The 14,502-nt window shown below is 35.2% G+C and overlaps 1 protein-coding gene across 2 annotated transcripts in view; it reads left to right on the forward strand.

Annotated features, from left to right (window-relative positions):
- The first annotated feature begins 287 nt into the window (after positions 1 to 287).
- Positions 288 to 14,502, forward strand: part of LOC110456227 (pyruvate dehydrogenase (acetyl-transferring) kinase isozyme 3, mitochondrial-like) — a 38,292-nt gene continuing 24,077 nt past the window's right edge. The window contains exon 1 of one of the 2 annotated variants that reach the window (XM_021506829.1): positions 288 to 473. In XM_021506829.1, the coding sequence (XP_021362504.1) occupies positions 299 to 473 (175 nt within the window). In that variant the 5' untranslated portion in view covers positions 288 to 298. Of the gene's footprint in view, positions 474 to 955; positions 1,391 to 14,502 lie in introns of those variants that run through there. The other variant, XM_021506830.1, reaches the window with a different exon arrangement.

Raw genomic sequence — 14,502 nt, forward strand, 5'->3', positions numbered from 1 at the left:
TTCAGAGGTCACATACATTGTATGTGCCCGTACATGTAAAAGCAAACAACTTAACAATAAACAATTAATAGGTAAAACCGTCATCGATTTTTAAACGTTAGTATATTGTGGGTTTGTTTCATAATCCTGGGTCCAGTTTATTAAGGAATATGTATTAACATGTCATTAAAAGATTTTAAATATGTAAGGTTATATCTAACGTTAATAAGGTGTCAAAATATCGGTGTCATAACAGAACCACTTGCATGATAAAATTTCCATAAGCGATCACGTGATTTCTCATTCGCCGTGACGTCACATGCTGGAACAACATCTGTATCGGAATGACTTGACGTGTTGTTTTTATTCCTGGAGAAAAAGCATGGCAACAAAAATGAAGACTTTAAAAAACGTAACAAGGACTAAAAAAATTCTGGATCTGTATTCGCAGTATACTCCCAGGCCAGTGTCCATGAAATTATTTCTCGATTTCGGTAAGTAAGAAGGTTGTTGTTTACGTCCGTAATCGTGCTTGCGTGACTTGGCTCCTATCCGCAATGGAAACCCAGCCGCACACTGCATACTCAGCTGATCAACATTATTACACAGAGGAATATAACGTTTTGTTGCATAGTGCATTATCGTTGGTCTTATGAAACACACATAGGATATTTGTAAGTTATCTTCAAATATCAATAAACAGTGGATTTCTAAGGTGTGTTTGATTTGTTTTCCATTGGAGGTGTGTCAGTTATGCACCAATGAAAACATCCGTGATGAAAAACTTTAACAACAAAAACATCACCTGCTCAGATATTTTCTTATCCGTCCTAATGTTGATTATCTCACGATAGATATTACATAAAATAGAATTATGTACATGTTAACGATTAAAATATGCTGGTATCGCCTTTTTCCCCATGATTTGGTTTTGAGGGGGGTCAATTATTTATTGGGTATTTTATTGTGTGAACACACGGAAAAACACATTCGGTACAAAGGTTAAAATCTCGATTAGCAAAAGATACGGATATTACTTGTTTTGGTGTTTTCAGATCAAAGTTGTTACACATAGTTTTCTACATGGACATAACAACTCCAGATTCGTTTATTCAAGTTGGAATGATAGTTGAAGGTGAACTTGTCTGACGTGACAAACTAACCAGTGCCTGACAGGAAAACAACATCTCTGATGAATGCCATCATACACATTATCCATATTAGGCCTACAGTACTGGTTGAGAATTGGTCGGCAACCAGTATCCTCTGAAAAGCCCGAAATTCATATAAACTCAACCTCTCTCCGAAATGCGTTTAACATTAAGATTTTTTATGGCCAACAAAAAGGCTTTTGACAGATATGCGTCGTTTAGTCCATCACCAGTTTCGTTGAAAGATTTGTTGGAATTTGGTAAGTAGAATCTACTCCAGTGTATGCATGCAATGCCATTACAATACCAAAACTAAAACAACGTTACTGGGCAGTGTTGGGAAGGTGGTTATGTGTGACGTTTAGTTCTGATTCATGTCCCATCTAACATGTTGTTTAATTTACGCTCACAGAATAACCTGTTAGCCCTTAAAACCACACCCCTACTTTTACTTTTACCTACACTGATACTGAACTAAATTCACATGCATGTGCCCTCACAAGAACATGTTAAACAGTAATATTATATTATATTATTTTGCCATATAACGTTATATTCTAGTTAATATATATATATAATAAGATGAGGTATAGTGAAAGATAGTGCCGTTGCTGGGGCTCTAACCTGCAACCCTTGAATCTTCAGCCTTCAACTTCAATTAGAGTACTCATCAAAATCATCGCAGACATTTACTGATGAGGAAACTATTTACATGCACATTGTGAAATGGCAGTGTCCAAAATTTAAAAATGGTTAATTATATAAACCATAACATATTTATACTGTTCAGGTCACTGCTGGAATCTAGTAGGTAGGGTGTGTGGACCAGGGTTGGAGGGTCTGGATGTATGTTTTGAATGCCTCCAATGATGGTGATAGTACAACTGATTCAGGTAAAAGGTTCTTGCAGATTGGCGAAAGAATGAGTGTCGATAAACGTTATTTCGGCAATGGTATGGTACAAACTTCAAGCAGTGACTGTTTCTAGTTCCTCGTACTACTGCCAGAGGAGGTTGATATGCTGTTGGGACTGCTATAAATTGGTTGACTATACTTTGTGCATGAGTGTTGTGTCGGTCCAAACACGTCTTTGTTCTAAGGTGTTCCATTTCAGTTCATGTAACATAGATGTTACGCTGTCAGGTTTTTCTGGTTTGTTGTTAAAGAATCTTGCTGCGGTGCGTTGCACTTGCTCTATCTTAAGATCCGTTTTTGTTGTGTTTTCTGTTGTGGATTCCATTTTGGTGTTGCATACTCTAGCTTTGGTCTTACTAAGCTCTGATATGCTCTCTCCTTGACCTTTGGTGGCCAATGTTGAAGGTTACGCTTTAGGAATCCCAATACACTGGAGGCTTTCTTGCAGATGTTATCAATGTGTAGGTTGTACTTCAAGTTATCACCGAGTTCAACGCCTAGATATGGATGGTGATCTACTATCTCAAGTGGCTTCCCTTTCATGATGTAATTGAAGGCTCTCTTTCTTGTTGAAATTCCAAACTGCATGATGGCGCATTTCTTAACGTAAAACTCCATTTGCCAGTTGTTGCTCCAGTCTACTAGCGTGTTCAGGTCCTTCTGCAGTTGTTCATGGTCTTGTTGGTAAAGTACGGGTGTGTAGATGACTCGGTTGTCTGCGAATAATCTGATTGAAGAAGTGATGTTGTCTGCAATGTCGTTAATGAAGATAAGGAATAGTGTCCGCCCAAGCACAGTTCCCTGAGGGACCTCAGATGTTACGTATACTGGTGTTGTGCAAGATGTTGCATTGTCGACTACTACTTGTTGTTGCAGTCTTTCAAGAAGTTGTTAACCATCTCTGCATTGTTCCCTGTATCCCATAGTATTGAAGTTTCTTTGACAAACGTGTGTGTGGAACTTTGTCGAAGGCTTCAGGGTCCTATCTTGACGCGTTGGTAATGTGTTGACTTGATCCAGCCCATAGCAGTTCAGTATATCGATACTAGTTTATCACAGTGTGACTTATCTCTGATGCTCTACTGCTGAGCTAAACGGAAATTCCATACAGTTGCCGCTTGAAGCCAATCAATGCACAATTTTCTTTTACATGTATTTATGTTTGAGGATTTATTTATGTTTGAGGATTTAAATGATTTTTCAAACCCACCTGTTCAATGTGTTTATAATTGGCCATTGTATAAATATTGTTTGCAATGTTGTAATTAACACTGTTACATCAGATTCACATTGGCCTGCATGGACCATGCAATTAAATTAAGATACATTTATTGATTTCAATAGAAATGTTTCCCAATATGAGAGAAATCAGTCATGCAGTTTCACATGATTGACCAACTAAAAAAATGTAGTTATGATTGTGATCAATATGATTCAATTTAAAAAAACAAATTTGAGTCTTCCACATGCACTGATACTATTGAATCAGACTTAAGGATTGCAAGTCGTCCTTTAATCAGTCAGTATGTCACTTTTCTGGGCCACGTCTAATTAATTATTCTCGTCACTAACATCTGTAAAATTTCGTATTCCATTACCTTTTGGGGTGATGGATTAGATATCTTGCACAATTATATACAGAGTTATAGCCATTTGTTCACTGAATTACTTTGTTTGTGCTTATCTCATTTACACATCCTGTGATCTTCAGTAACAATTTTATAATGAGGGGCTGGGGCTGGCCTGCACTGAAGATGTGGGTGCCTGTAACTAGATGCCATGCTATCTGACCACACTTTCAGGTCCAAAGATAGTTTCAGAATCCAAAAGACTAAATTTCTAAGATCAATGTCACTGTTTCTAAAAATAGACCATGGAGGTATTATATGGTAAGGTATATGGTGGTGCCCTTACTGACCTGTCCGGTTTATTTTATGCAGGTTTCATCAGAAATACTTCATGCATGTAAAAGTTGTACAGATATACTTTATGTCCAGTTCATCTGGGATTTGAGACAAGGGTTAGTTAATCCCTAACAACTTGACATTCAAAATTGTCGATTTATTATATCCATGGGGAGATTACACATGTTCGGGGATGTAATATATCTTTTTTAAATGGCATCTTTTGAGTTATTTTATCAGATCATAGAAAAAAGGAATAGTTTAGCAAAATCTCTGGATGAAAATGCACAATTTTAGGGTCCAAACTCTCCTTAGTTGGCAAGTATGGACATTTGTTATTTGTCTTTTGTCTTTTGGATGTTTTTTTTATTTTATTTTAAGAAAGTTATATATGTACAATTAAAAATCATTTTGGCTTCAAAAATTGAATGGAATTGATATTTACCATTTTGACATAGGGAGGTAGATCAAGAGTTCAGTTCTATATTTGCTCCAGTTTTACAACTTATGTCAATTACAGATAATAAGACAAAGACACTCACACTAACACAAGGAAACACTCACACTAACTCGCAAAAATCCTCCTCGTCATCATCATCATCAAAGACACTTACACTAACTCACAAAAAGAGTACAGAAATCTAATTGGTGAAATGTGTTGAGAATCAATGCAAAAAACATGTACAAATGTCATACGTACATTATCACAGCTTATAAATGTAAACAAAAACATTTATATAATGTTGGTGGAGAAATTCATGTTATGTTGTTATTGTATATGTGCATGTGTTGTACCAAAACAAACTGGTTCTGCAGGAGAGATAAAACATCCCAGAGCTCTAAATTTTTACTATTTTTAGAACCATTGACGTCATTATGTACTGGTAAAGTTACTGAAGAGAAAATGTGTGTAGCTATATCCTAGCCAGCAATACTTGCAGCTCTACCTTAATTTTAATTGAAATCCCATATTTCAGCATTGGAGATTTTATCGTTTTCAGCTGCTGCCAATAAATAGCCTGGATGCTGTGTATAATTAGAAGATACAAAAAAATACAAAGATGTGTTGCAATTCTTTCATGTACAAAATCTGCTAACAATTTGCAACAATGCTTGCTGCTTATAATTTACATAATGTATACATATATATTTACATTTGCCCCCGCGCCGTCCCATTACAACAGTGTTAGAGGGCAAGTGTAATTATATAGGCTATAATTACAACTGCTCGACTATAATTACAACTGCCAGCTGTTTCAGGTGTAGGATATATGTAAACAAACAAAATGGCCGCCTGAAATGTATTTTGAGGCAGGGCAAATGGTTTTTGTAGGAATATGTCTTAAAAAAGAAAAATATGTAAATATAAAAAATACCTGGTTGTCTGGATGTAATTATTGTTGATATAATTACAAGTGGCCTCTGGCAAATCTAGCGGGTTTTATGGGATTTGCCAGAGGCCACTTGTAATTATATCAACAATAATTACATACAGACAACCAGTTATTGTTTAAATATACCTATTTGATATTTTGCAAATGTCAAAATAAAAAATAAAAAATCCTTCACACATAGTCTAACAATGCAAGTACCAAAGTTTTAAGTATCCTTTTCGTTGGGTAACACGTACATTTCATGAAGGCCAGCTATTTTAAAATAACAGAATTATTATTAGTCAGAATCAATTCAATTTGTTGATATTTAACTAAGATTGTACAAAAATGTTGATTCAAATATTTATTTATATTATAAAATCAATTTATTACATTTTTGGCCAGCGTTATATCAGAAATTATCAATTTGATGAAACTTCAGGCTTGAGTATAGTAAAGACATACAAAATGTTAGTGAAGATTTTACTTAAATTCAATTTCAGTGTTGGTCAATCAGAGCAGGCTATTTTCTAATGGTTGCATTTGTAACAGGAGAGGACATAGCCAGACTGGGATTGCAACCCAGGACCTCCAAACTTTAGACAGGTGCTCTGACCAATTGAGCTATCTTATTGCCAGCAGTTGACCCAGACCATTTCTGCTATATTCCTTCTTCCTTTTAGTCTTTGCCTCTGAAGACAATACTATATATATATATAACTGAGGTTTAGGTAGCCCCTTGCCAAGCAGATATATTATACACCCAGTACTTGAAATAAGGGTAATTGGTAGCAGCTACATGTAGGTCACATGCAACATTGTAACAGGACAGGACAAAATGTAAGGACAGACTGGAATTCAAACCAGAGGCCTCAGAACTCAAGACAGACACTCTTTCCACCTGAACAGCCTGGTTGCCAATGATCGGCCTTGTCCAGTTCTTCTACGTATATACACATTCAATGTGGAAGATGCTGATTTTTCTGTTCATATGCAGAAGAATCAATGGTAGAATAAGTGGTTATTTCTGATATCTTTTCTACATTAGTAATATGTAATTTACATTCACAAAAGTATTTTCTTAGTCACACAATACCATTTCATGTGACATCTTACCAGATTATGACAGAAAACGGTAGAGCTATGTTGAATAGCCTTTTCAAAATGGTGTGCTGGCTTACACAACAGATGTATGTAGACTAAAGGCTGCTAAACTGCTCTTTGACCATGAGTCCACTCGGTTTGGACCTGGAGTGCACTCCATTGTAGGACTCAAAGTTAAATTTGGTAGTGTACCAGGAATGCATGCCAAGTCTACCTGAAGTCCATATATCTTTTTAAATGGCAGTTCAACTGAGCAAAATGTATAGAGGTTTGCTCAAACATGTGTTTTAAGTTGCTGTTAATTTTTAAAAAAAACCTAGCATAAATGTATATGCTTTTGGAAACTTTTTCCGTTCACTTACAACTTAATGTCAGTATAGTTATGATAATTGCAGAATCTTTACAAAAAAAATAGACAACCAAAAATGTCTTCTTATATAATTAGTGTAAAAATGGAATGGGTCCTAATCCCAATTTGAACCCTGGACTTCCAATTGTTATACTGTCGCTTTTACAAACTTGGCTACCTGGTCAATGGTAGTACTAGTACTCTAGTACTCGAGCCCATTTGTGCTTAGCTATCTGGAAAAAAGTAAGGGGAGGTTACTCTATGTACAAAAACCTACAGTGGGATTCTCTACAAGTTTTTGCCTGCATTGCGAAAGGAACCGTAATAACAAAAAATATTTGGAATGTGTTATATGATGATAATAATAGTATTGCATGGTTGGTTATTAACTTGCTTACTGCAGCTTTAAAGGGGCATCACGGTGAAGTAACTTTTTTTTGTGTCTTTTTATCAAATACTACATAAACAATAACTAGCGCATGCGCATAGCACACCATTTCTTTGTAAACAAAATGACTGGCCGTGTGAAGTAAGTGAAAGAAAAGTGTTGTACCGTGTCAGCTACGAAGCGAAAAGTTGCCAAATGATCAAAAGATAGCGCAAGGAGTACGTTAGGGATTCATTATTGCAGGTGGGAAGTATTCAAAGGAGAAAATAACTGCCCTAGCAGTTAGTACGGTGCATGTATTCTTCCGGGGAATCGACGTTGTAAAAATGACGCATGCTGCCGATAACTACGGCTTCTGTTTCGGACAAAAAAGAAATGATTAAAGAAAAGTTGTCTCAACATAAAAAAGGGTCCATTTACAAGAATGCTTTAATCTATGTAAAGTATTGAAAAAATATAATTATTCTAAGTGTACACGTAGTGGTTTTGCCATACAGTTTATTGTGTGTGATGGCTAATATGACTTACTAAGTGTTAGCGTATTGGAGACAGTGAAAGTGGGAAAGAGAGTATACATGAATTTATATGCATGGTCTAGAAAACAAATTTGGTCAAAGACATTGAGTTGTACAATATCATAAAAGAATTCACAAACGTTTTTCTTTTTTATACGCGTGTAGTTTGTCATTGCATATATGAACTTTATGAAAACATTTGAAAAGGGATATTCGTCTCGTGAATATTCCATGGTTGAGGGAAGGTGTTTAGCCCCGTACCATCTGTACCGGTCATATTCCGGTAATAAATTCAATATATATTTATATACATCTACTTTATGTTTATGCCTATTGTCATTGTTGACATTTAATTGTAAATGTATGACAGGAGAAGGCTGTGATAAATTGTAAAAACTTGTGCTCCATTCCTTTTTCAATTTTAGTGGGAACAAATATGTTTAAAGCTAAATAAATTTAAATTCTGAATATTGGCAAGTGTGCAATTAACTTCGGATGATGAATAATTACTGTTCAATAAGTTTAAATACGGACTTAGAAATCATATTACTTGGTTTCATAGTGCGGTAAGAAGTTGCAGTTGCCTGACGGCCCCTCTCTGGGGGCCCCTTTGGAAACCGTTTCAGCTCGCTAAGACCACTTTTGTTTACTGCCTAGTCAGGTGACATTATTGGCGCTATTTTTAGCAGGGCTTTCCCGTTAAATTCAAGTGGTCAAACTGGACATTTGGAACGGACTATGAATATGGGGATAGCGAGGTAACATAAGTGGAAGTGCATACAATACATACATTCATTAAAAAAAATATGGCTCTTCATGTGATGTCCCTTTAATATATATATGTGTATATATATTTGATCAGGGTGATGTGGTCTTTGATTCATTTCCACATTGCATGAACTAGATATAGAGCCCCCGCTTCGTACATGATCCTCCAATTGCAACATTACATGAAAGTATACATAATTGAAAGATGCCATTCTGCCACTGTGTAGGAAAACATACATAGGTGTCACCTAAAAATACACCCCTTCTTGTACAATATTATTGTAGCTGCCACTAGGTAGCTGTAACTAAGTGCTCAGCCTCCCCTTTGGTTACTTGCGAATTGGGTACACAACAAATTGTGTTCAGTGCCCTTCAGACGCCCTATACACAGCATCATGTGCTAGATGTTGGACACAATGTAAGGTTGATGACCCTAGTGTGGCTACAACTGAGGACTGAGTCTAATATCCATAATAAACACATGTATATAATGGTGTCTGAATCGAATTAATCATCAGTGACACAATTATATAAAACAATTGATGCTGAATGACAGTCAGACATTTGACCAGTTGCCTCATTCACAATTATTTCTTAAAGGCTCCATCTACCACTGCATTTAACTATGCATAAGAAATGTTTTTTTCTGGCGTGACTTTAGCTTTGGTAAGTCATGTATGAAAAGCAAACCATTCCTTGTTAATACAAAGGAAAGTTTTGCCCAGTCAACTTCACCCTTCGCCCAGTGTAAATTTCACCATTCACATTTCATTACTGCCTGGTATCTTTAGTCATGTAAATATAAATCAGGCAAAACATAAACTGCAGTGAAAATTTCCCTCTGTTGATCAGTGGGCCTAAACTAGGATTTGAATCCCAGACCTCGGATTGTTTTACTGTCACTCTAACCAGTTGTGAGCTATACCTGGTTTACAGAAGGGTCCTGGCCCAGTTGTGCTAATCATCCAAATGAAATTTAGGGTATGTCAATCTCACAGTGGAATCATTTAGTGTTTTGTCTGCATTGGGACAGGGATCCTAAAATAGTTCCGACAATTATATGCTGGCAGTATCATACTATTTTCAATTATGGTTACTGCAGAGTGCTGTACATGTATTTATATCGTGTGAATTGTAGTTTAATTTCACATACAATAAACTAAAGGTGGAAAATGGGTTAAAAACACTGTCAGTCTTCAGATAACATTTTTGCATTCTTCTGACTCCTGGTTGAATTTAGAAGCTGGTAGATTTCCCTTAGTTGAAGTGAAAATTCCTTCCAAAGATCCGCAAACATATTTATAAATTAAAGATCATATCATGCTCTCTCTGACAATATTCATTTAGTTTTTACCAAGCCTTGTGTTGGACACCTGCTTTATAGCTTGCTGAATGAAACAGGTGTCCAACCTATTATCAGTGTTCCCAGCTAGCTATCCTAATTAACATTAGGTGTATATTATCAGTGTTCCCAGCTATCCTAATTAACATTAGGTGTATATTATCAGTGTTCCCAGCTATCATAATTAACATTAGGTGTATATTATCAGTGTTCCCAGCTATCCTAATTAACATTAGGTGTATATTATCAGTGTTCCCAGCTATCCTAATTAACATTAGGTGTATATTATCAGTGTTCCCAGCTATCCTAATTAACATTAGGTGTATATTATCAGTGTTCCCAGCTATCCTAATTAACATTAGGTGTATATTATCAGTGTTCCCAGCTATCATAATTAACATTAGGTGTATATTATCAGTGTTCCCAGCTATCCTAATTAACATTAGGTGTATATTATCAGTGTTCCCAGCTATCCTAATTAACATTAGGTGTATATTATCAGTGTTCCCAGCTATCCTAATTAACATTAGGTGTATATTATCAGTGTTCCCAGCTATCCTAATTAACATTAGGTGTATATTATCAGTGTTCCCAGCTATCCTAATTAACATTAGGTGTATATTATCAGTGTTCCCAGCTATCCTAATTAACATTAGGTGTATATTATCAGTGTTCCCAGCTATCCTAATTAACATTAGGTGGATATTATCAGTGTTCCCAGCTATCCTAATTAACATTAGGTGGATATTATCAGTGTTCCCAGCTATCATAATTAACATTAGGTGTATATTATCAGTGTTCCCAGCTATCATAATTAACATTAGGTGTATATTAGCACTGGTACATTGAAAGTGAGTAGAATTAGCAAGCTGCTGATTAAGTGTGAATTGGAGAGTTTACTTTCTAATATGCTTCACATTTGTAAAGGTCATTTTACTTAGAGAGAGGGTTGTAATCAAAAATGAGAAAACTAATTATCAAGTTAGTTACTGGAATTTACACATTCATTTTGCCAGATCGACTTGCATTTGTCTTATCATTTTATAGACATGGTCATCTGTTTCACTAAATTACATTTTTTAATTTGGTTTAATAATTTATGATAATAGCAGTCTACAATTATTTCTTTCATTGAAAAAAAGATAGACTGTAAAATTATTTTAAAGTGATGAGTGCAACTCTCTCTCGGGCTGAATTTTAGCCCCATCATCCATGGGACTTAGGTTTAAAAATACATTAATTTAAAAAAGGAAAACAAAAAAGTTTTCCAGTTGCTATACAACATATTCCTTTGCTTGGTAAAGAAACTCCTTAGTACATGTATGTAAAGCTATTTGTTCAGGAATTAGAACGTGACAATGACCTACGTATATAGTATACATATATCTCTGGAGGTTTTGTCTTTTCCCTTATTTACATAGTAAGGTTTGACTGCCACTACAAAGATTTTTCCAAGACCATTATGGCCCTAACCAGGCCTTCTGAAAATATCCCCTAAAAACACTTGAGGATATCAAATGGGGGTAGCTATAGGCGGGGTAGGGGGATCAGGTTTGTTGTTTTACTGGGAAAAGTAAAGTTTACTCATATTGTTTTTCTATTACACTGTATTAGAGGGTATAATATACACATGCATATTACCAACTTCATATTTTGTTTGTTTCAGAAGATAATTTTGAGTATGATGTGTACAATATTGTGATTAGAAATGTTAAAAGGAATTAAGTTTTCATATTTTGTGTTTTCTAATTAGTTTATACATGATGCTTATTAACATATTTATAGACAATGTGGGTTGCAATGATCTCGGATCAAAGAACTTCCTTCACTTGTTATTAAAGGGCAGAGTACTTAGAAGTAGTACAGGACAGGAAGTTGTGTCTACAATATGATGTACTCTGATCTCTCATAAAGGATAACTGAACTTTGTCTTACTTTGTAAATTACTCACTACACTGTTTCTCAAAAGGCGTCTGCTGATTTCTATGATGGGACAGCTTAATGATCATGAAAAATAAAGACCATAAGTGATACATTTATAATCATGTCAGCAGATCAGTTTTGGTCTTTATTAACTCATTCACCCCCTGAAGACACATTTGAACTCTTCCAATTCAAATGTTGGAATAGTTCATTATAAAATTTCAGGGGTGAATGAGTTATTCATGGCCTCAGTAAGAGGATGCTGGATTGCTGGGATCCTAATTATTTCCAACCTCAACTAGTCATTGTTGTTATATGTTCTGTATACATTTGTTATTTTCAAGTCTTGTCTCATAAGGACAAGTTGTCATTTTTCAGTGATTGTGTTTTTTAGCTCACCTAGCATTGGCCAATTAAAGGTCTGTTGTCTGTCTTTTTTCTTGAAACAACTTCTTCTGAATAACCAAAAGGCATAGGGTGGTGATATTTGGACAGTAGCATGCTGGGATGAAGGGATGCAAATTTTGTTTAACTTATGTTAGACTTATATTTTAATGACCAAGTACTTATATTTTGTCTGTAGCTTTATTTTAGTCCACCTTTAAGTTATAAGTGTGAGACTAATACCAGGTGAGCAATACAAGAATTACAAGTGTCTATGTATATGTTGTAGTTATATTAATGTAAAAAAAAGTCTTCAATGGTCAGTGTATACAAGTTAGTAAAGAAAATGTAAATCATCAAACATTTACCTTTTTTTTTTTATTACTGATTTTGACTATTGCAAGCTTAAGTGTTTAAGCTTATGTCCAGCTTTTAAATGGCTGACTGATCAAGATTCCTCTCTAAGTTATACATAGAGAAGTAGGTCAATGCACTTGGAGGAGATTGGGTTCACTTACGTACATGCAGTGTAAGTGTTAACATTCCCATAAACCTAATAATGGTACAAAAACACATCCATAAAATGTACAGGATAATCTTGTTAGCCTGATTTGGGATGTCCTAAGGGACACTAGTGACAAAATAATTAGGTGTTATGGGTCATACCATAAGTTTTCTTTTTCTGTTGACTTGGTTGTGGATACCCCAAGAGATGAGACAATGACCAAATGCATAGGTGATATGGGTCGTACCAGTAGTTTTGCATCTTTAGAGCATTATTGATTATAGGGCCTTGGTAGTACACACATTATACCAGGGTAACAACAATAAGTCTCCTTCTGGAACTACAGGTAGGAAATACTGTAAATTGGAATATATTTTTGCTGTGGTAATATTTTTACGTAATTTGCACGTTTTGCACAAGAGTAAAAAACAATGTCCAAGATTTTGCAAAAATGAACCTATGTAAAAAAAATCCTGACTTACAGTTGTATATATATCATGTCTTGTCCTTCATCTTCACTTTTGACCTGTAAAATTAAATATATATATAGTTTGTTGAGATTATGCTGTATAAACCTAGTACAGGAGGATGTTTCTGCACATTTTAAGTCGACATTTTTTCATCTTTCAGAACTTACACCAAGCAAAAGAAAAAAAAGTGTTATATATTTGTGGCCTTTTCTCATTATAGGAACCATTAATTTATGTCTCAATAACTTTTCTTTCTCTAATTAGAACTTTCAGTTACATGGTACAGATGTATCTGTTAAGTATAAAAATACTGCTGTATCAAGTAAGTATTCACGTGGCTGTGTATACATTTATTTTAACACCCTAAATCATGGTAAAGAGCAGTAATGATTATATAATTTTATGAAAACAAATCATACACAATTTGATTTGGTCCTCATGGAAGGCTAAGCACATGTCCTTATGATGTTTGAAGGAAATTGTGACAGCTGAAATTTTTCTTCAGGACACAATGCTTTGTTTTGCTTATGACTTTCTTTAAAAAAAATATCACGAGATGTACTGTACCAGTACTACAAATCATTGCATGTCTTGATTGATTGATTGGTTTTACGTCCACTTCACTACCGAGTAGTTCAGTTATATGTCATGTCATATTAGAGACCCCCTTAAATCGTATACAAGTTTTCCTGCCTTCTATACCACTTTGTCTCACCTAGCCACTGACCTCATTATCATTTTACTGTGTATCAACCCTGACCTTATAACGTTGACAGGCCGCTGTCACTGTAAAATTCAAATTTACCATGAACAGATGAACAAACAAAATATACCTGTACCTGGGTAATACTGCAGCGTTTTTGGAAGAAAAACAAATAAGCACATTTTCCTACATTTTTCAACCTTATTGAATTATGCTAAATACTCGAGATATATATTACTGTATATATACCTATTTTATAACATTTAATTTTAGTGTTTGATCAAATTATAAGATATTAATGTCTTAATAAATTTATGTACCAGCAATATTGTCAACAGAAACCTGATATACAGAAATTTCAATCAGCTCAACACTATCTAAAGTGCAAAAGGAACTTAAAATATGATAACCAGGAAATTATGTACATTTTCAGAATTTTTAGGTCACCTGAGACAAAGTCTCAAGTGACCTATTGCGATCGCCTTTTGTCCGTCGTCGTCTGTCGTCCGTCATCCGTCGTCCGTCGTGCGTCCGTAAACAATTTACATTTTCGACTTCTTCTCCAAAACCCCTGAACCAATTTCATTGAAATTTTGCAGGGACCTTCCATGGACAAAGGTCATCAAAAATAGTTGCCGGTTTAGTCCTAAGCCCCCAGGGGCCTGAGGGGCGGGGCCAAAAAGGGTCAAATTGACTAAAATTTCAAAAATCTTCTTCTCCAAAACCCCT

The sequence above is a fragment of the Mizuhopecten yessoensis genome, unplaced genomic scaffold (genome assembly GCF_002113885.1).
Source record: "Mizuhopecten yessoensis strain PY_sf001 unplaced genomic scaffold, ASM211388v2 scaffold8573, whole genome shotgun sequence".
NCBI classification, from domain to species: domain Eukaryota; kingdom Metazoa; phylum Mollusca; class Bivalvia; order Pectinida; family Pectinidae; genus Mizuhopecten; species Mizuhopecten yessoensis.